At 40.3% G+C, this 24258-nt stretch overlaps 1 protein-coding gene across 1 annotated transcript in view; it reads right to left on the minus strand.

The window, feature by feature from the left end:
• Phlpp1 (PH domain and leucine rich repeat protein phosphatase 1) overlaps nt 1-24258 on the minus strand; it is a 219194-nt gene that overhangs the window by 83868 nt on the left and 111068 nt on the right. The window contains exons 3-4 of the mRNA XM_034513168.2: nt 20232-20357; nt 4522-4688 (exon numbers count right to left, since the gene is read on the minus strand). Coding sequence (XP_034369059.1) covers nt 4522-4688; nt 20232-20357 — 293 coding nt within the window. The remainder of the gene's footprint in view (nt 1-4521; nt 4689-20231; nt 20358-24258) is intronic.

The raw sequence follows: 24258 nt of genomic DNA on the forward strand, positions 1-24258 counted from the left end.
TTATAATATAAAATGTGATAGCCTTCCACCTTAAACTAAGTAGTTTGAGCTGGCTAGTCTATATGGTCTGAGACAAATACCAAGCTAACTGAATACTCTTGTTTTGCTTTTTACAAAATAATAATAATAATAATAATAATAATAATAATAATAATAATAATAATAATAATGTATGAAGAAAACTAGAAACATGCACTCACTGTACGGGTCCATTTATATCAAATACAAAAGCAGGTAAGACTGAGTCAATGCCAGTAGCCAGGTCAGAGACCGTCTTAGTTAGTAATGGGCTTGTGGGGGAGCAGGAAGAGTCGCTGTGTGCTATCGACAGTCTATTTCTCAATATGGGTAGTAGCTATAGAATCCATATTTGGTAGGAACCCACCAGGTTGCATGCGCCTGTTTGTACCTGTCCTACTTTTGTGTTACATATCAATAGAAGAGACTGTTGAAGATGCTAGATTTTCTACCTAGTTACGGCAAGAGAGTTTTTCCCAAAAATAAATAAATAAATAAACAAACCAGAGGATTAGTAGTTAGTTCAAAGATACTGGGCACAGCAAAACAGAGAGACTAGACAGAGTCAACATAGTAAACCCTGATGTTCTGCTCCTCTTCCCTGCCCAGTCTTGGTACGCATCACTCAGACAGAAGCCAGAGGACTCCTTTCAATTAAAAGTGACAGGCCCTGAATAGAAAGATGTACTCAACTGTCTTTGCTATGTAGCGGGCACAAAGCACAAAGACCCACACTGGCTCCCAGGGTGGAACAGTCTCCAAGTAAAAGGCATAAGGAAGAAAGCTAAGTTCCATCAGGAAGCCTACATGAGTTACAGAAGAAGAACGCAAATGAAAAGAGGAGGCAGCTATTGAGCCAGCACCAGAAATGTAATCACAGAACTTAAGTTCCTTAGCTGGGAACAGCAGGTCCATGCTAACAAGGTATCAGTAAATTAGTTCAAAAGTTGATAACAATATATCAAGATGGGGAAAGAGCAGCCCATGCAGCATGAAGCCGGAAGGGTTGAGACAACAGAAGAGTCAAGGCCTCACTTTCTTTCTTTCTTTCTTTTTCTTTCTTTCTTTCTTTCTTTCTTCCTTCCTTCCTTCCTTCCTTCCTTCCTTTTCTCTCTCTCTTCCTTTCTTTCTCTCTTTCTTTCTTATTGGATATTTTAGTTATTTTCATTTCAGATGTTATCCCCTTTTCCCATTCTCCCCCCACCTCCATAAACTCTCTATCCCATCCCTCCGCCTTTTTGCTTTTATACCATTTTAATTACATGCAACTATTAAGATCAGTTCTAGGTTGAGGAACTAGCAATACAACAGATATTGACAGAAATAGTCAAGGAACAAGCAAGACAATAAACACCAAACGAGCAAGGCAGTAAACAGAGTCCCATGATCACTCCTGTGATCACTATTTCTAAGAGCTTATCAGGATGACCAAAGTATCTGAGCCTACTTCTCTGTCCTAGCCCAAAGTCATTTTCATGCCTGAAGCCTACTTCTTTGTTCTAGCCTAAGATTTAGATTCCTACCTGTAATTACTTCTTTGTTCTGCTCTTTATCCTATTCAAATTATTAGAAGAAGGTTCAGAGTTTAAGAGTAAGGAGTCATCCCAATACTTGGGAGGCAGAGGCAGGTGGATTTCTGAGTTCGAGGCCAGCCTGGTCTACAGTGTGAGTTCCAGGACAGCCAGGGCTACACAGAGAAACCCTGTTTCAAAAAACAAAAACAAACAAACAAACAAACAAACAAAAGAGTAAGGAGCCATCTTGAGTGTCATGCCAAATACCAATGGAGTTGTGTTACTTCTAAAATTTACAATGATAGTCATTATAATTAGGAAGAAATTTAAAGATACTTGTAGGGTATTTGTCATAATTCTAACACCTCTTGGGATGCTTTAACTTTGCATAGTGAGCCTATGAATTTAAAGAATGCTGCTCTGCTGAGCATTGATGCTGCAGATACTGCTGATAAAATTATCCATGGCCTGACGTTAGTATTTCCATTTTGGTCAAGCTTCAAGAATGGCATATATAGCTCAATCATGCTAGCCCATTTTGTCCTGGGAATATTTTTATTCCTGCCCATTGTGTTAAAGTTTGTCTCTAACACATCAACAAGTTGGCAGCCAAAGTACATGACTTGAAACTGAAAATGGACCCCCAGACAGAGTTATTAATTTAACAGATTGGCAAGCCACGGATGGGTAAGATTCTGCACAGAGCCTTACCAACCTAAGACATAAGTGCATTGATTTTGATAATGCATATTCCACGATTGTTAAGGAAAGCATTCTTGTCAGATCAACCTAAGACAGTCTCAGTCTTATTTATGAAATAAGAAGAGGGGAGATGTTGAGAGCTTTTTGGGCTGCTTAGCAGAAATCTGACATTGGCCAAAGACAAGGAAATGGGCTGCAGGCAGGAATCTGACATTAGGCTAGAACAAAGAAGTAATTTCAGGCAGGAATCTAAATCCTAGGTTAGAACAAAGGCCTCCCATTCTTAAGGCAGTAAGCCATACACAATGTCCAGCATGGCCATATGTGCAGAAGATTTAGGAAGACTGGAGAAAACTGCAAATCCAAATGGTCCAAAAAGGGATTCAATAAAAACCAGGACTCAGGCAGAGGAACAGAAAAGAAATTTAGGCAATTGTTTGTTCTAATCCTTGTTTAGTAGAATTTTAAGTCTTCATTCAACATTATTTTAATGAGGAAGAAGTATATGCTTTTTAAAACACAAAATAAACAAAATCATAAAATGTATAAAACAAGACACTGAGAAACTGACCAGCTGGGGTGGGCAACAACAAATCCTCACTCCACACAGAATTCCAACCCTAGGTGCAGCTGACAGGACGGGTACAGGGCAGTATGAAAAGTGAGTGAGTGTGTGTGTGTGTGTGTGTGTGTGTGTGTGTGTGTGTGTGTGTGTATGCGTGCGCACCTGTGTATGGGGTGGGGGGTGTACAGAAAGAGGAGTGAATAGGGAATGTTCAATACACAGTTCAGGAGTCCCAGAGTAGGGTAAGGTGGAAGTAATATTAGGTGTCTAAAGCAACGTGAAGTCTCTGAAAGAAACAACAGGCAAGGCAGGACCTGCACACTGCTTGATTTGGGTCTATCTGGGTATTTGCTTATTTCAGATACTCTTTTGTGACTATTCCTCTAAGTGATGAGAAACACATCTTATGTTGGTTTTAACTTTGGATTACTTTAGAACACCTAAGTACAAGAACAGAGAAAATAATGCCAACCATATATTTACAATCCCCTTTGTCAAATGTTATCTTTTTTTTTTGCTATGTTTACTTCTCTATTTTTTCTTCTTAAAGAAGTAAATATTACATAGATAGCTGGAAATGCCTTCAAGCCCTTCTGTAATCCCAGCACCTAACTTCCTCCTCAGGTCACCCACTGACCCATACCTGCCTTAATATCCTATAGACCTCTTCCCTTACCTGGGCTTAGTTTACATGACTCCTAATGCCCCGTTCTAGCCTAAGATATCAGCTGTCAAAATTAGCTATGGTATTGAAGAAGAATATTCATAACTTTTTGGAAAAACAATTAACATACTCTCTCAGGGATCTAGGGGGCATGGTGGAGGGGAGACGGGAAATGAGGACTCCAGGGGCACAGATGGATGGAAATGCTGTGCTGAAACCGAGAAACACGCACGCTAACTTTGAAGTTAACTGTTAAAAGTATTACCTTATTCACAGAAAAATGCAGTTGGATTCTTCTTTCTGGGTGTTAAAAATCATACACATATAGTCACAATGGCCGATCAGCATAGCTTTCTCTCTAAGCATATTGGCCACTTAAGGTATGAACCGTTCTGTCCCTTTAACACAACCACATCCTCTGCAGTACAGTCTACATGCATAGTCACAGGAGGCTTTATGCCCCACAGAATCATGCTTGGTCACTGCTCCAAAGTGGGAAAGAAAGGAACACGGCAACCTCTCAGGTCCTCTTGAAAGATACTCCCAGTCATAATGGGGCAGATTCTCCTAGCCGATACATATGGCTCAAGTTCCACATACTGATATCCAGATGTCACAGAGTTTGGGACTAAAACCTTGGTTCTTATATTTCTAAGATATGTCTTTTCATGAGGAAAAAAACTGATCCATAAAGTTCAAAAAAAGTAATTTATTCTGAACAGACCTTTGAAGTTAGAGAAGCACGCTAAAAACCATGAAATTTTCACAGTCTATTTGTAGATAATGTAGGGAATGAAGTTCACTTTAAAAAGAACTGCTCTTATGTAAATCTACCCAATGTATAACTACAAGCCATAATTTTAAAGGCAAGAAACGTTAGAGAAAATTTTGGAGTAATAGCTGATACTGCTTTCACTATAAAGCAAAGTCATGTTATATTACCTTCTGAAGAGAAAAAATGTATATACACTAACTTGTCAAAACAGTGAAGAGACCATTCCCAACTGGTCTGGTTCCCCCAGCCCTTCCAAAGGATTGTAGCACTTGTGCAGGCTCACCTTTGCAGTTCACCAAGTCCTCTGGCAGCTGGGAGGCTGGGATTTTGCCTTAGGAAGTTCTGTTTTAAATTGAGATGAGTAAGGTCTTGGCTGTAAAAGAGGTTGGCAGGCAGATGTTCAAGGCTACAGCACGAGAGATCTACTGAGCTTATGCGCTGTGATGCAACCTGGAGGAAAAAAATGATATGTTTAATTAATTTTTCCTGTGAACTATTGTCTATCCACAGAAATGAGATGTGCCCTTTTGGGAACTCAGGAACATCATGAAAGTAGCAGTTCCTGTCCAAATACAAAGAGATGAAGTGTATATATACACTTGGCACAAAACAGCCTGCTACTGTAAAAGCCGCACTAGAGCACGCCTAAAATAGCCCAGTACTGAGCTCCGAAGAACACAGTTACCTTATTAGATTTACTGATGACACTAGTCTTTCCTACAGGTGGTTTTAATCCTCAAAAAATAAATATCAAGTGATAGAATTATGAACAAACTAACACAAGAGTTTAAAGGAAATACACAATCATGCGCTAGATGGGAAGACAGATGTGGTGTGTGCTGATTTCAGTAAGATAATTACACTGATTGCGCTTTGCCTCATGTAGACGCTTTGCACAAAACAGAAAATCTATCTAAACAACCATCCAGATATCCAGTGTCTTCCTGGTTAAATAACTCCTGAGGCCAGGATCTCAGGGCTACAAACCAAAATGCATGACAGAAATACAAAGTGCACTGGGTAAGCTCAAATATTCGCCAGGAATTACAATGTTGGTTTATAATGAAAGTAAAGAGATTTAGTCCACTTCAACTATCTTGGCTCTCTGTCTGATAGCAGATGCTGTAACAACATAGTTCTAAGTCTTTACCTAACTTAGTTTCTGACTTTCCTTTGCAAAAATAAATGAATAGATGAATGAAGGAATATTTTACTCTTTATCCTTGATCAACCTGATGTACTCTTTTCTGTTACCAAATTCCAGCTTTCTTTTTCCTAACCCAGAAGAAGCAGAACAGAGTCCTGGGAATGTGGCTCTGGGCACAGAGGGCATGGATTCTTACCAAAGCGCCACCACCTTGCTGAGCTAAGATGAACAGATCATTGATCCCTCTTGAGTCATGGTTTTCATGACTATGTGGCAATATTAACATGGCATCTAGTCCTACCGTCATAGCTCAGAAAAACCATCAATAAATTATGCTATTATTTTTATTGCTATTGCTACAAAATAGAATTACTTACAGTTTTTTATTCACTAATTCAAAATATCCCTGATGCTAAAAAAAACTATTTAGAAATAAATATGCATGAAACAGACTCTGCTAAGGTCATACTTGAAATTAAACACAAATTATATTGTACACATGAAACAGAAAGATGCTGGTGTACAAAGGCTCAAATATAGGAGTATGGGTTGGCATTTCAGTAATTTCAACTTTCCTTGAATGTACAACATTAAAAAAGAAAATTCTAAAGAGAGCAAAATTCCTGATGTAAGCAAAAGGACTTGGGGCTTGTGGGGGCAGGGTGCTTTATCTTGTTCACTGAAATAAATACACTGAGTACTCACTATGACCCACAGATGCTGTGCAGAAAAAAGGGTCAATGGCCCACCTCACAAGTCCTTCAACCACCTACACCAGTTTGCCTCTGGCCTACCCGTTCCCTTGGAGACTACTCAGAAGAAAACAAGTTCTATTTTAACAGAAGTCTAACATTGTTCCCTTTGGACAAAGAGAAAATGATTAAACGTCAAGTTGTCCTTGCTCCATTCCTCATTCTGGGCTAAAAGTTGTTACTGCTGGAAGGAGGAAGAAGTGGGCACAGGAACAGGATAAGATCAGCCAGCAAGGTCTCATGGGGACCATAGTGCAAACAGGAACATCTAGAGTAAGATAATGAATCCAGTATGTAACAGCCATAGGGCAGGGAGCAAACCAGGAGACTGCAAAGGCTACCACAAGTATCTCCTGTAACAGACCCTATCCTGGAACCAAACGAAGTAAGTACATCAGTGCAGACCAGCCAAGGTACATCTCATCCAAAAGAGAAAAGCACTGTTCCCAAAGAAGAAAAGCTGGACATCCAACCAAGAAGCTGTGCTCCACCCACACAGCTGCTATTAAAACTCACATCCTTCCCACAATCTACATACACAGGAACTATTAATAAGAAAGCCACCTGGGTACATCTCAGAGCAAGTGGCATTCTTACCCAGCTTCCTTTCCCAGTACATGTAACTTATTGTTATAGAAAAGAAGTGTGGTCCTGAGGAGAGCTGAAGATAGAATATTGAGTTTAATTTCCAACAAACTCCATATAATAAAGACTCGGCCCCTGCCTTTAACTTCAAGGTTAAAGTAAACCGAGTTTCAGGCCACAGCTGTACTGGGCCCAGGGTATAAACAAGAGCCTGTGCTATTAACCACATCCATCAGGCCAGGGCTGGACCACTGTTAGATATCACCAGAAAACCAGGGGAAAGGGGGAACACCCTAACTCTCAAGAAAATGGTATCATAACTAGTACAGAGAAAAGCAGTCCCTAGAAGAAACGAAAGCTAAGATGTGAAAAAGAAGTAGTAACAGGGTGTGGATGCTCCTCCAGAGAAGTAGAGACCATCTGCTAAGCTAACAGATTCCACAGAAAGGATGACATCCGGTGGGATCTTCATTCCTGACATCAAGGCTCTGCCCACTCCAACCCCAAATCCCTTGTCCAACTGAAGAACAGTGATTCCTCAGTGAATAACTGAGGAACATCAGATCAAATTTTAGAAGTCTGTGAGAAAGGTACAATCAATCAATCAATGTTATGAAAATCTGGAAAGTAAAAGAAACTACCCTATGTGGAAAAGGCCTAAAATCCTTGTTTTGGAAGGGACTTCTCAAGGATCTCACAACTGAAATATAAATCCCCCTTTGGCAGAAGCTACTGTACATTACACCAGCAAACTACAAGCCACAAAACCGGGGCTCAAGAATAGTATGTATAAGATGACTTTTCTAGTCATGTGGCTTTGGACAAGTCACTTCATCTCTCTGTCCATCAGTTTCTTCATCTCTAAAGTGGATCGCCTAAAACATACTTGATCAATATCAATATACTCTTCTCATTTTAAAAAATGTTTTAATCTTTTATTTTTATTTTATGTGAATAGGTGTTCAGCCTACATGTGTGTCTACACACCATGTGTGTGTTGGACTCCCTAGGACTGGAGTTACAGACAGTTGTGAGCTTCCATGTGGTTGCTGGGAACTGAACCCAGGTCCTCTGGAAGAGCAACTAGTGCTCTTAACCACAGAGCTACCTCTTCAGCCCCTACCCTTTTCATTTTTAAAACTTAAAAAAGGCTCAGCAAGATCAACTACTATCCCTAGTCCATGTCCCCATCATCTTGAGCAGTTACACATGTGAATAGATTTGATTTTCAGATCAGTTCAAGATAACTCTAGTTTAAAAAAATTATGTCTAATCTGTATTGCCAATTAAAAAAAAAAAAAAAAGACCAGAACTGGAAAGATGGCTCGGTAGTTAAGAGCCTTCCTTCGCGGTTCCTGGAGGAGATCCAAGTTCATTTTCTGCACCCACACATGGTAGTGCACAGATACCTGTAACTCTAAATCCAGAGAATCTGACGTCTCTGGCATCTATATTAACACACACACACAGATGGATGGATGGATGGATGGATGGATGGATGGAGATAGACAGACAGACAGACAGACAGACAGATAACAAGGTTGATTAGAGTCAGAATGAACAAAACTTGCAATATATTAATATAAATATGAATTCTAACCACCTATTCAAATTGCAAATGTCTTGAAAACATATACAATGGGAAAAGTATATTTAGTTCTCAAAGTATTTCCTCCTAAGCACTATGGGGTTAAAATATAACAAGAAATTAAAAATTTCAGATGACTTAGTAGAATTTCATAAGTTCACTAACATGTTGCTTATCCTGACACACTCTTAAACCGTTGTCTTTCCCTGCCCTTCGGACTCTCAGGCCAAGAGCTCTTCCTGCCGAGTCTAGCTGAGCCGCATTGCTACATCAGAATCCTGTCCTAGCCTAACCTGTCTGTACCTGTCATGCTTCCCTGTGATGGGGCCATCAAGCTCATCATGCAGACAGCTCCACAGTGGCTCATCATCTTCCTCAGGCACAGGAAGGTCACAGCAACAATGTCCATGTGACATCTGGTACCCTCTATACTTTAGGGAAGTCATATCTAGCCTTTCTATGTGCATAGTATGCTCAAATTCAAGCAGAATGATCAAAGCAGCTGAAATGGCACAAAGAATTCTGCACATAGCTAAAAACTGCTGTGAACTAGCATGAGTCACTAACTGCTCTGGTCCAACCCTGAGTGGACCTGATGTCCCTGGCTAAAGGGACAGTCTCTGTGAGTTCAGCTGATCTAGTTCTAACACCCCCACCACTGGTGAGCAGAATATAATGTGTGAATCTTTCTCAGACATTCTAATACTTTACTTGTTTCCACTGTGTCCTCCCCAGCCCTATGTCTGCTAATCCCCTCCTTCATGACATGCAGTCATTTCTCTCCTCAAATTGTATGAAACGCATTGGCCCAAGACCTTTTCGTGGTGACATTCAATTTCTCAATGCTAATTATCATTTTATAAATTCTGCTTAACAATAGATACAGAATACCTATAAAGTTAATTACAGGTCTGTTGTGTGTATGTTGCTGTTTTTCTTTCTTTCTTTCTTTTGAGACAGTCTCATTGTGTCCTAATAAAAGTAGCATTTTAACCTACTAATTTTGGACGAAGCAAATTTTACCTAGAATTTCAATACTTTAACATTCCTTTTCTTTAAAAGGTTCAATCGTTTGGGGGATATGAGAAATAAAGCATGTAAATTTACCCTCCATTCTAAATTATTAGCAGCTATGATATATAACTGTTTTACCCACTTTATCAGTTTCCTATACAACAAAACAAATTTATACAATGCAAAATACTTCATTTTTCTGCCTGAATTCAGAATTTCTAAGTTCTCTAAATACCTATCGTCTTATTCGTAATTAGGAAAGATAATATGGCATTTCTTTCTATACTAAAATTCATGCTACAAATCTACCTAAATTATTTGGTAAATCATAGTTAAGTTTCCATAAGAGAGTAAAATGGGACTAGAAAACAACCATGTACCCAGGCAGGCACACTTTGCATTAATGTCCCTTTTACCCTTCTCAGACTACATAGCCATCACAGGACTAGTCTGTACTCTCATGTTTTAGCTTCTAGATAGATGTCTCTTCCACACTGCTCAGATCAGGTCACGACCATTTCTGTATTTTACACAGGTTCGCCTTTCTGCACAATTAACCCCTATGTGCAATAGATATTCCTCTTAATTTTTCTGGTGTAGAGAAATGTATGGAAATGGTCCTAAGCTCATATATTTGAATACCTGGTCTCCAGTGGGTGGAACTATTTAGGAAGAATTAGGAGGCGTGGCCTTGGTATGTTATTGGGGATGCTCTTTGGATTCATACCGTTTCCAGGTTGTCTGTCTCTCTCTCTTTTCTCTGCAGGCCCTGTCTCTTTGCCTTGTGGGTGGCGATCAAGATGTGGATCCTCAGCTGCTCCTTTTCTCCGTGAGCATGACCTCTAACCCCGACCAGTAAGTCAGATTAGATGCTTTCTATTATAAACTATGCTTTGATAAAGGCATGGTGCTTTATCACAGTTATAGAGAAGTAATAGACAGAACTAGGTACCAGGGAGTGGGCTACTGCTGAGACATAACTGACCATGGTTTTTGTTGTTGTTTGTTTTGGTGTTATTGCTTGCTTTTCCAGAACATAGAAGGCTTCAGGACTTTAGGTAATCAGTTGAACACAGTAAGTAGGGACTAATGGCAATCCTAACAGATAGCCATTGGAAAGACAGAGGTGCTGAGAGCAGTATGAATATAGGGTCAGCCAAAGAAGTTTCAGAGAGAAACAATTTTAGCAACTTGGCCAGAGGCCATTCTTATGATATTCTGGCATAGAACATGGCTCTTCTTTGCCCTCGTCCTAAGTCTGCATGAAGATAAATTGAAAAGTAATAGACTAATTTCCTTGGAGGAGATTGATTATAAGACAGCCTAATATTGTCTCTGTCATATGGTTAGTAGTAATCATTCTGATGCAGCTCAGTAGTGAACAGAATCAAGTGGGGTAAGAGGAAATGCAGAATGGATATAGTTTTGAAAGAACAACACCAGGGAATTTAAACTTGGAGGAAAGGCTTGTGCTCGAAGAAATGGGAAAGATTAAAGAGAGACCTGATCTGAAATAGAATAAAGGGAGGGGTGCCCCCAAGGCAAGACCCCACTTTCTAAAGGGAAAGGCCTTAGGAAAGGCAACAAAAGGAAGAAAAGCTTCTGTAAATGTGATTCAAGGAGGCAGCTCCATTCCAAGAAGGCAGTCAAACTTGGCCATGTTTTCCACATGGTTCTGGCTTTAGAGTTATAAGGATACAAGACAAAGGGGTTGTAGAATATTCCACTGACGTTAAAGAGAGCCCCCAAGGCCAGGGGTGTTCCTGATAAGCCACTGCATGAAGATGTGAAAGTGAAACCTGGACTGTGTTAGAGACCCCAAGATGGTGGAGATGCCATAGCTGTGGGGTATCTGTCAAAGAGAGAGGTGCATATAAGGAATAGAAGCAACCAGAGAGAGACAGAGAAGCATACTGTAGGCAGCAAAGCTGGAAGGGAAGAAGCATCAAAGACCTTTGGTATCAGACACAGAGCTACAGCATTTGGAGTTTGTCCTACTAGGTTTCTATTTTGCTTTGATGTAATATTTATTCATTATGCCCCCTTTCCCTGCTTTTGGAATGGTTATGTGTATTTTGTGTCATTATCTGTTAGAAGTATGTAATTTGCTTTTTTAATTTTGATTTTACAAGGAGGGTATTATGATTAAAAGCCTGGAGTATCAGAAGAGACTTAGGACTTTGTAAACTGTATTGGATCAAATGCTTTTTTGTATTAGGATGTCGCTACAAGCCGATAGGGGCCAAGTAGTGGAATGTCATGGTGTGGATGGGAACAGTGGTCGCCATAGACGCATGTATTTGAATATTTGGTCCCTAGTGAGTCGGATTGTTTCAAAAGAATTAGGAGGTATAGGTTTGTTGGAAAAGGTATGTCACTGGGTGCTGGCTTTGAGGTGTCAAAAGAGCCACATCATTCCCAGTCTATGTCTGTCTGCCCACTGGGTGGCAATCAAGCTATGAACACTCAGCTGTTGTTCTGCTCCACCATCACGGACTCTACCCTTTGAGGCCAGAAGCCAGATTAAATGCTTACTTAGAAAATCGTCTCAGTCATGGTCTTTTATCACAATAACAGAAAAGTAACAAAGAAACCATTCAAGACTTGTTTTGATACTGCCCTCATTTATCTTCTTCCAATGCTCCAACACCTCCTAGTCAATTTCAATTTCCAGTATTTCTCAATTATCACTATGGAACTGGTACAAGAGCAATTTTTGAAGATATAAGCAGATATCCACATCAGCAGACCCTCAGGTTCACTTCTGATTCTACAAACTGGTGGACTGCCCTTAGTCAAAAGACCCTTCATTATTTAAAGAATGAGTGTGAAGTGTGAATTGAGAGTTTCCAGAAAATTCCTGGGGTCTTCAGAAGACCCATTCTAACAAACCTTTTTCCTTGGCATTAGAAACCCAGGGTAACAGACTAAAGCAGGGTCCCTAAGGCACTGGAGACAGGACAGGCTGGCAATGAGCAGAAGACTTTAGTCTGCATTAGGTATGCACTACAGATGACTACGTCACAGTACAGTGTCTCCTGCAACTACCACTAATGACATGAATCCATCTTAATCCTATTTCACACCGATGGCTTGGCTCAAGTGGTCAGTTAAGTCTTCTAGGAGTTAACTCTGGACCTCAGAACATATTTTAGCACAGGAAAGCTCAATCCTGGCTCACCATGCGGCTCGTTTGCATTTCAAGGGTGTCACTTAGTCATCATTTCACGTAATCTTAATTCGGCATGAAATCTGCTCCTGTCCTCCACAGCAATGACTTCCTGTACAAATCAGTGCCCCAAGATGTAACACATGCTTCTATGGAGCGTTACACAGCAGGAACAGTGACGGCGGTGACGTTCCTGTTAGAAAATCAGCCACCCCCCCCCCCAACTGCCAATACACTGGCTACGTGAGCACAATGTGACACACAGACAAGCTACAAGGCCCTGAAGAAAACCTAGGATGACAATCACATTTTAACCAAGTAAACCAGACGAGTTTGAGGCTACTGAGGTCCTCAGAAGAGACCATGATGTACCTCCTCCTTTCCCCACAGAAAGCAAAAAGGGTGGCCATTATCAGGGAAAGTGTAGGTCGAGCATTATCAGTCTGAAATTCTACAGTGTCAAGTGATCCAAACATTGTCAATGATGAGAGGAAACTGACCTGCATGACACCAGCGCTAAGGCAGCAGCCAAAATAGAGAGGCATCAACTCTACTGCACCAAATTACTTCCATGCTCTGTATACAGGATATACAACAAATCAATTCCAAAGGTAAGCTCAGGCTCGCCTCCCTGGGAACAACTCACTACCCATGTGTAAATATTCTAAAGGGGGGGGGGGGGGGAGTGTGAACCTCCGACATTCCTAGTCTGTAACCCTTGAGGTAGGAATTAGTTAAGCTAAAATCCTCCCTGTGGGTTTCTGTGCTTTCCAGTCAATCCCTTTTCTGTAAGTTAGTGCCAAGTAGTAAGTCATTGCCAACTTCCTTTAGCTAATCAATAATTGAAAACATTCACTTTGTTTTAAAAGAGCAACTCAGTAGTGTTGAAACCCGTTTGTAACAGCAGTCACAATGATCTGAACAGGGCTGGAGAGATGGTTCAGTGACTAAGAGCACTTGTTGCTCTTGCAGAGGACCAGAGCTCAGTTCCCAGCTCCATAGAAAGCAGTCTTCAACATTCTGTAGGTACCCTAAGTATCCAGATGGTACACATATATCCATGTAAGCAAAACGGTCATATATAGAGACAAACAGTTTTAAGAATTTAAGGAAAAAATAATCATCTGAAACATTTGCTGATCACGTAGGAGTGGTTCTCGTGGTTATATTTGTAAGCTATTTCTCACTATATAGAGTTGCAGAGTGAGTCCTATACTGTATTGTAGATATGCAGAGGAAAGAGGCAGAGAGTTTAAACAGTGGGTATGAGCTGTTAGCTGTGGCAGGTGAGTTACAGATATGTTAGTATTACTATTATCTCTACGCCACAGTATTTCACGATTCTGCAATCAAAGTTTAAAATACAAAGCTAGTGTGGCTCAGGCTTGAAACCCCAGCATTTGGAAACAGAGGAAAGAAAACTACAATTTAAAGATCAGCCTGTTGCTACATAGCAAGCACTGGGTCAGCCTAGGCTATGAGTGAGACAGTGCACCCAACTACCACACACAGCTACCTCCATCACCACCACCACCTACCCACCCACATCTCAAACAACAAAACAAACAAAAGTTAAAAACACCTATACACAATGCTAAACCAGCGAGCCAAATCCACTTTTAGCCTGTGTAAGTCAACAAGGTTAAGGTTAGGCTACAGAATCACATAAAAGAATGACCTTGAAAAGAGGTCAAAGGGTCAATCAACATGTCTAACAAAAGCATGCTCTAAAAATCTGGCTACAAATGTGGACGGGTAGGCTAGCAAGTCCTCAGTGGCACAAGTATGTCTGAAAGGAGGCTGCCCTTCCCCCACAGTGAAAGCATCCTAGACACAGGTCTGTATTCGGAATAAACAGACGGCCCACTTTTCATTGCATACAACAAGATGTTTACTGACTTTCTAAGACATGCTGCACATTCGTAGTTTAGTGATGACTTCAAAACCAATGCTGTCACTGTCCCAAAGGACTCTTCACTAACACACGCCCAATATAAACCCCAAAGCTCCTGCCTCTGGCAAGCAGTGCTAAGTGCTACAATTAGTCTGTAATAAACTTTTAACAATTTTCTCAAAAACAACTGACATAACAAAAACACTTCTCTACAAGCTAAAATTCAAAAGCAAACACTGAAAATTAAGAACTTCCTTTTAAAATTACTTATCTAGGTCATGTTGATTTAAAAATCATTGGAATTTAGTTATCTATATCTTTTCCTTATGACTAGCATAGGAAAAAGGACATTAAAATACAAGATTTAGATTTTTCTTTATGTGCTTGTTTTTATAAATCCTCTTCAAAACGAATCTTATGTTCTCTCAACATAAAGAAAAGAAAAAGAAATAGCTTCCATAGTGACCTGAGTATGACTAACAAGTATTTAGCTTCTTATACTACATATCAGAATGCAGATGACAACCAAACCTAAGAGTGGAAGCCGCATCCCCCCACCTTCTGTTAGCAGCCCCAGACAACTCTTCCTGGATTTGGGGCTAAACAGATTATCATATGTTTATTCCCAATATAATGGTTTAAACAGAGGATTGGCCAGAATCTTGTATAGAAATTCTATCCAAATAAGAAATTCTTCATTTATTTCTTCTGGAACAGCTCATTATAGATAATTTGTTTTGATCATTAACCATATTTTTAAAAATAAAATAATAAAATACAATGAAATGAAGCATGTACAGTCTTGTAGAGCTGGCCAGGTCTTAGAACACACTGGCCAGGATCCTACAGATTATCTACATCATATTGGACACTCGGAAAGTTACTCAAGTAGTTGTCTGGTGTTTAAGATTGCAGAAGGGAACATCTTACTGCTTCTAATGTTTACAGGAAGCATCCCCAGGCCCCTGCCTTCTTACATGAAGATCTATTACTTCCCAAAGCAGCTCCTATGACTGACAACATCAGAATATACCTCACTCGGATTAACAAAACATGTGCTCTCTTATTTGCTGGAAATAATATAAATCTGTCTAAATCTGTTCATAATCTGAGCAATTAGAATGAGGCTCACTAGAGAGACTCCAGCACTAGGCAACAGAGACGGCACACTAGCCAACCCCAACTAAGAAAGAACACTAACCAAGCTAACACTTGACAGTCACAATTATCAAGCTAGAACATAAACATGCTCCCACTCTACTCAGGAGACAGCTCTTGAATCTATCTCTGGTGTTTTGCTTCTTTGTCTACTCCTGTCATAGAAGCTCTTTGAACATTCAAACCATATATGTAGAGTACAGTTGGTGCTATGATTCTCAGCTGAGGCTTTAATCTATCACAAAATAAAGGAAAGGTCTAGAAAACATATACATATGCACATGTGTCTGTGTTGCCAGAGATTAAGCCAGGGCCTTGGATATATTCTACCACTGAGCCCCACCCTAAAAAAACATTCTTTACTTTTTCCTTTTCCTCACATCCTCTATATAATTTATTGGTAACTCTGTCAACCTCCAACACGCATGCCCAAGGTTTGTTCTCCAGGTCTCTCCAGTTCTACTGCAAGTATCGCCCACCCTCACCTCTACTGGATTAAGCAGGCTCCTTGATTCTGTCTCACCCACTTATCACACATGTAACTTTACAGAAGAATGCTCAGTAACAGTGTGTCGTTATATTAACAACATAAATAAAGCACTACATCATTCTACAGCACAATATCTCTGCCCATTGTGACCTCCCTTCCTTATTTCAGATTCCATCTGAAATGAATTGAACAGATCTGGTTCCCACAGACTCGTGTATTTGAATGCTTGGCTCACAAAGATCAACACTATTAGGAGGTGTGTCCTGCTTAGAGTAGGTATGGCCTACTGGAGAAAGTGTGTCACTGTGGGGATGAGCTGGACAGTCCTATGCTCAAGCTCTACCTAGTATAGACAATAACGGACTGAACCTCTGAAACTGTGAGCCAGCCATAATTAAATATTGTCCTTTATAAGAATTGTCTTGGTCATGGTTTCTCTTCATAGCAACAAACCCTTACCTAAGACACCATCTTTGTAGGCTAAGGGCCTTCCTTGTCTTCACCCTCTACCTAGAAAGCTCGTCCCACCAGACAGATCTTCAAACAATCACACTCTTCTTCCATGAGTTTTCTTTAGATGCCCATTCTTCCTCACTCTCTGTCCTAGCGTCTTGTATTACACATATGAGAACTTAAGTTCTTTTGAAAACATCTTTTCAAATTTAGTTTATTTTACATTGCATGCATCCGTGTTTGCCTGTATGTACATATAATGCATCATGTGGATGCCTGGTACCCAGGAGGCCAGAAAGGGGCATCAGAATTGCAGTTGCATTGCATTGTGAGCTGCCATGCGGGTGCAGTGGACTAGATTCACAGGTTAAACACACCACTGACTGACTCACCTCTGCAGTCCCTTTAATTGCTTTTTTTGTACACTTACTTAATTAGCACAATCCTGCACCTGATAGGAACTGGACTTTCCTTTGCAATAATCTCTATGAATAAATCACAGACCTCACCAATAGAAGGTACTGGGTAAATGCTTAACAGAATTAGAATAGTAAGTTACCCACTGTGCGGTGCTGAACAGACAAGGCAAGCTTGTTGTAACTGCGCCAACCACAACACTCTGCTGTGGTTTACTTGGCGGTTTATAGATGCTCCTGTCTACCCTCTCATCGCTGTTTAAGAATTTGTGTCTCACTTGTTTTTAATATATACGGCTCACGTCTGGCCTAGTACACATTACTATGTATTTGGAGTATAGGACCCAAAGTATTTCATACAGTACATTCTGTAACTCAGCTGTACTCCTGAAAAATGTCAGTCACAGAAAATAGACCAAAAACGCTGTAGCGCAGAAGCGGGGACAAGAAAGCACAAATACCAATTGAAATGTGGCACCTTGGATTAGAAAGAGAACAGAAAAGGAACAATAGGACATGCACAGGCTTGATGGCAGCCCAGAGTGACATGTCAATAAGGTCTGTCGGTCTCCTGGCTCTCGTGGATGCACCATGACCACACGGTCAGGAAACAGAACAAGGCTCATGTGGAAATGGCTCTTTACAACACTTCTGTAAACATTAAATCAGGTCGAGGCAATCAAAGAAGAGGCTATGTATTATGCAGTATGTTTCAGATCATTATCTTAATACAGAAGAAATGACTTCGCTTTGACATGTGCTGGCTTTGTATTCTGAGCGAAGGAGGACATCAGCAACTGACTTACTGCTTTGAGCGCACAGTGTCACCTAACTGTGAATACGCCTCTAAAACTATCTAAATGCAAAGCATATTATTCATGCTTGTCTCCTAATGGCTACAAGCACAAGATGAATTTGAAAACAATTAGACAAGCATATGTATACTTCACTCACAGCTAGCCTACGGGTAACACTTCACCTGGAAACTGCTTCCCTGTGCACTTAGAACCTGCATTTCCCTCTGTTAGGAGAACCTTACGTTCCATGATCCGAAATCTGCCAGTGCTTTTCTGAAAGGGAGAAAAGCTAAGGATTCTAAGAGCCAGCCCTCACCGGAGAACAGCAAGTCTCCTGTCACCCAAATGTGGGAGCACTGCGGCAAGCCTCGGAAATGGCAGACTGCAGTCTTCCGTGAACTACAGTCTCTACAGTTGTTCTCTTACTCACTTGCTTGACAAATAGCTCCCTCATGCAGCAGTATGAATCATACTCAACTTGGATAACAAATTGGATTGTAAATTTAAAAGCATGACAATGAATTCTGTGGTAATGTTCTTGCACCCCAGAGACCATCATTTAAAACACACACCCAAAACCAAAGCACTCAGTGTAACAATCCAGCCCATCACTTCACAGTAAGATGCAAAAATGCCTGCTCACAAAGAATCAAACAAAAATCAGCATTTACTTACCATATTTATATGGTATTGTGGTAATACAGGGATGTGTTATTTCATGGGATAAATACACATGCACAACGCACGCAGGACTAGGGGAATATAAAATAACCAGAATAAGATAAAAAGAATGAAATCACTCAATAAGGCAGAACAAAAGAAAAATGGAGATTATGTAGAGTTAAATGGTATATATGAAAATATAATCAGAAGATGAGGGAAACTTGCGAGCTTTCTAGCATATTCTGTGCTTTTGTATTTATCTGATCCTGGGCCTAGTCACTAAAATAGTCTCAATCTACTGTCATTGATCTGTAACATTAAGATAGCCATTCTAGTCTACTCAATGAATTTATTAAGGTTTACTAAAATCTAACAAATAAAAAAAATGCTTATTTTTTTTAACAGTATGGCTTTTTTTGTCTATATACATCTCTATGCCAGAAGAGGGAGAGCTCCTGAAACTCGAGTTACAGGTGATTGTTAGCCGTCATGTCGAGGGTGAGAACTGAACCCGGGTCCTCTGGAAGATCAGCAAGTTCTCTTAACCACAGAGCCGTCTCTTCATCCTCGATACAAAAACTGTAAAGGCTCATTTACATTATGCTGGTCTTATTTAAGCAACCATATTTTTGAGATTTTACGGGTGTAGTTTCCGTGTCACGTGTAGAAGACACTCTCTTGCAGAAGATGTCCTGGTCTTCACTTTCTTACAATCATTCTGCCAGCCAACCTCGGCAACTGTCTCTGAGCCGTAGGTGTAGGACTTGCATTGTAAATACATCGGTCTGGTCTATGCACCCCACACTTACTCATCCTTTGTACTGTGACCAGTTGTAGATTGCAACAACTTCCATCTACTGCAAAAACAGAGTTTCTCTTGGGGAGTGGGAGGGGGTGAAAGGTACATTTATTTGGTAATAGAAGGGTAATTATTTAAAACACAGTTACAAAGCATATTGCTTTAGGAAAGTGGCCATAGTATGTTCTCTCTAGGATCTATGACCTCTCTAGCCACCAGCAGCTGGCAAGATCTAGATGTACAGTACCAGGCATAAATCCCTCCCAATGAGTGGCCCTGGAGTCCAATTAGACAGCAGTCAACTATCTCAAGAAATGAATGCAACTCCTATACCACTGTGGCTATGCTGAAGGGCCAGTCACAAGGGTCCACCCCAGATGAAGAGCTGCAGGCAATGAGTGGCTGAGGAAAGAGGAAGCTTCAGTCTTCTTCAAGGATGAGCTTCCTGAGAGTTATCCAGTCCCAAGGGGTCAGCCCTAAACCTTAAACACATGCATGGACGAGCAACTCTGAATGGACTCAGTAGACTGTCTCTGTCTCTCTGTCTCTGTTTCTGTCTCTGTCTGTCTCTCTGTCTCTGTCTCTGTCTCTCTCTCTCTCTGTCTCTCTCTCTCTGTGTGTCTCTCTCTCTCTCTCTCTCTCTCTCTCTCTCTCTCTCTCTCACACACACACACACACACACACACATACATACTCACACACACACAGCACCGCCACCACCACTAATAAGTAAAAAAGTTAAAACTCTGAGATGAATGGGGAATAGAAAGAGTTAGAGAGGGAGAAGGAGAAATGGAGACGATTTCATATTCTGGAAGGAAGGAAGGAAGGCAGGCAGGCAGGCAGACACATTAACTTTTTTTTAAAATGCTATGTTTGGAGGGGAGGAGACAAAGCCAGTGATACTGAGCTAAAATTAGTAGGTGGTGTTCATTTTCACCCATATTTAGCTTTTAAACACTAAAAGCTGCTAGTTGTTATACCTGAGAGAGAAAAACACAGGGTAGAAAACTGTGTATCGGAACTAAGAAAGGAGCCTTTGTAGGCTCCTGAGAAAGTACTGCTTACCTTGGAGACTTGTCGCAGCCACCGTAAGTACTCTGTGAAGGTATCAAAGCAGATGTAGTAAGTCTGGCTTTGAGGACCCGAAGAGCTGAACGCTAAACAGTGCTGGTGCTTTTTCACTTCTTCCACCTGTGAAACGATGCAGAGCACAAAACCAAGTAAAGCAGCGTGTGTGGGATGCAGCTCCCCGACTAGACCTGCATCTCTTCCCCACTAATGCGCCTCTTAGCACCTACAGCCATTGCGGCATCTGACCAACCACGTCTACGAGAAAATCAAGAAAGAGGAATTTTCATCTTCATTAGAAGTCACCACCCAAGTGAAATTCCCTTCTTCCCGTTGAAAAGTCAGTACAGTCTTCCTTCCTTAGTCTTTATATAGAATATCTTTACAATAAGGCTTTGGGTTTCTTCCACTTATAGTTAAAATAGTAAACTCCCATTCACAGTAAATTCTTCACAAAGAGAAAAAATTAAATGAAATATTACACCAACTCCTATCACTTTCTTGACAAAATGACCTGTCAGCCAAGTCGCAACAAGTGTGCAGAAGGATTCCGAACTGTTGTTATGATACGTTTAAAAGGTAACGATCTCAGAAGCCATTAATGAAAATTAGCTTAAACTCTGAGTACGTCTAGAAGATGAACATTTCTAAAGCACCTTTTAGTGCTGATAACTGCTAGAGTCTGTGTGATGAACTGGGCAAATGTTCTTACAAATTCATCCAATTCCATACATGACACGCTAGTCAACTACATACTCCTAATTATTTCAGGGGTTTTAAAAAAAAGTTTATGACCTGAAAATGTAGATGAAATCAAGAAAATACAAGGGGAAATTAACATATCCTAATATTTAGAAAAGACACTAGAAAATTAATTTGTGTAGCATGGAACTTATTAGCAAGATAATTTCAAAACCAAAAACTGAATGAACTCTACGCTGAATGAGAATAACAACAAAGACAGAAAGTAGAGCTGAAGAGATGGCTCCCTGGAGAGGAGAGAATGTCTCTGTCAGAAGACCTCGGTTCTGATTCCACATCGGGCAGCTTACAACACCCTGTAACTCCAGCTCTAGGGCTGTGACTTCCTCTTCTGGCTTTCACAGGTACCTGTACTCATGTACCTCCTACACACACACACACACACACACACACACAAAAGAAAATAAATCTTAAATTTAAAAGAGTGCTCTGGGTACTCAATGGGTAAAGGCACCTGCTACCCAGCCTAACAACATGAATTTGATGTCCAGGTCCGTCAAATGACATCATCATAGAAAGAGAAAATCAACTCTCCCGAGTTGTCCTCTGACCTCCGTATATACACCACGCCACTGATGTATATGTACACTTACATGTGTATACATACACTCTAAGTTAATAAAAAGTCATGGTGAAAATATAAAAAGATAATCAGGTGTGGACACTGGAGTGGGTGTAAAATAACGCCCATTTGAGCTATAGCTCCAACGTGGGTGGAAACAAAGATGGAGCTTGTTGGTTTCCAGTCTAGGCAAGAAGTGAGCCTAAGCTTCCGGAATAGACCCTGCCTCCAAGGAGCAGGTGGGAATGAGTCCCTCTCACCTGCACTCACATACACACAAATAAAACTAAGTCTTTAAGTAGATAAGAACCAGTGAGTGACACTTCAGTCACTTCTTCCTCTGCCATAAGGCACAGATACTAAACAACAGAAGAAGAGAGTATCAGGGCAAGATTCTTACAGAAGTGAGTGTACAGAAAGAGAAATCAACTCCAAAAGCCGCCTGCTCCTAGTGGCCATGTGATATGAATGAGAAATCACTGCTAGAAACCAGCTAGAACTGGGGTTATTACCATGGTGTAACTTCAGAGTTAGTGTCCCAGTCTTTGTTGCTTTCTATCTGGGTGCCCTGGGTTCCCCCTGTGACCCACAGTGAGAAACATCTCTCAGTGTTCTAGGGGGCAGAGGCAGGAGGCACAGCTCCCACTGTCACCTCAAGTCTAAGAATTCCCCTAGATTTTCTAGGGCCTTGACTCAGGTCAAATTGGGATTCACAGCTTCGGTGCTGAAAGAATTTGAGTAGCCAGTTTATGAAGCAAAGTTGAAGTTTAATAAAAATGTTTTAATGCGAACTTAAACATGGAAGAAAACACTGGCACAAAAAAAAAAAAAAAAAAAAAAAAGCAAGACACACCCCCTTGAGCCCAAGCATAGGCTTAGAGAAGGAAGCCAAGACTTAGAGAAGGAAGACATACCCACTGCCAGTACAGGCTCAGGGGCGAGCTGCCTGTTCACTCTTTTTGAAAATCAAAAAACATCTCTATATAATGCCAATGTCTCTGAGCACAGAAATTCTCTTGTAAACAACTATAATTTTTACCTCAACACAATGTATTTACCGGGAGGCATATCACTCTAAGGTTTTGTCAACGACAACATAACAATAAAAACCTGGAAGCAACCCAAATGTTCATCAGTAGAAAAATTAAAAACTGTGGGAGCACTCAGAAATAGGAACTATATAAACATGAAATCTTAGGACATACACACAATGAAAAGCCTCTATCTCAAAGCATGTCCACTGTCTTCTTAGTCACGCTGCTAGGAGTCTAGACTAGGTACTGTACTGACTGATTCTATATTTGCTATGCTCTTCTGTTTACCATCTACCTCTGTACTTGATATTCATTTTTTATTTTTCTTTGCTAGATACTTAATAAACTCACTCATTCAAAACTAAAGGTATGTCCATCCTAGATAATTATCTGTAATATACAAAATCAAAGGTAAACATTTATTTCATTTATTATTCATTCATCTTTATTTGAATAGGTATTAAAAAGCCTTACCTAAATGCATGATCTAAAAATCTGCTTAACTCTAAAGAGTAAATTTAGCATAGCTACACAATGAATAAAAATGTATCTTAAAAATATTTTCAACATTTTAAGAGAGCTTTAACTTTTTAAAATGTTACACTTATTTATGTGTGTCTGTGTTCACAAGGGCTAAAGTGCATATGGAAGTCAGAAGAAAACTTGCAGAAGCCAGTTCTGTCCTTCTTCCAATGTGGGTCCCAGGGATTGAACTCAGGTTATCAGGCTTGGCAGCAAGTGTCACTACCCATGGAGACAACTCACTGGCCCTAGTGAGATTTCTTTAACAATGAAGACTTGTTATTTGAAAACTGTAAACTGATCATGCTCTGGTGACATGGAAAACTGAGATGAAAGCAACTACCACTAGGATCTGACCAGCCTACAGCACACTTCATTTCTTCTAGCTCTTCCACACAGAGATTAAAAAGAAAGAAAAAGGGTTCTTGCATGCAATCTCTGTTTTCCTTTACCAGCTGAAACGGGATGACAAAAAGAAATATACAAACATTAATGAAAGCTCAAATTACAGAAAGTGAATTATTTTCTCCCAACTGGGTCAACAGGCTTTAAAAGACCCAGGTCTTCGGCAAGCTCCATTATTTTAAAACAGTGCAAAGCAGGTTTGACAAGATCTACTTGTAAAAAGCGGAAGCTATTAACTTTCAATTCACTCAATAGTAGAAATCTGTCCAATAACAGGCCTGGGAAACAGGATGAGTCTCTGAGTGGCAATGCTAATCACAGCTGGCTTTTTCTGACCTCACCTGAACATTCCATGTGCTTTCTACCTCTCTGAGTATAATCTTGTTTCTACTATATATGTCAAAAGATTTTTCACCCTTCAAGTTTTGTTATCGTTACATCTTTCATTATAAAATTCTCTCTTCCCTCCAGAGGAAGGCCTTTTACTGACCCCCACAGAGCTCTTGCTCTCTGAATCTCTCTCATAGCTATAACGCAGATGATGATGTGCCCACCCTACATCTGCTGATATGAAACCAGTGGTTCAATGGCACAGATCGTGACTCTCATTTCTTAGATCAAACATAGTGCCTTCCCCCATAAAAGATATTTAATAATGTTTTATTCACATTTGCCTATGCAAACTCCCAGCATCATAGAGAGACAGACTTCTGGTCTAACAACATCAAACATCAAATAT

This window comes from Arvicanthis niloticus, chromosome 10, assembly GCF_011762505.2.
Source record: "Arvicanthis niloticus isolate mArvNil1 chromosome 10, mArvNil1.pat.X, whole genome shotgun sequence".
In the NCBI taxonomy this organism is placed as follows: Eukaryota; Metazoa; Chordata; class Mammalia; order Rodentia; family Muridae; genus Arvicanthis; species Arvicanthis niloticus.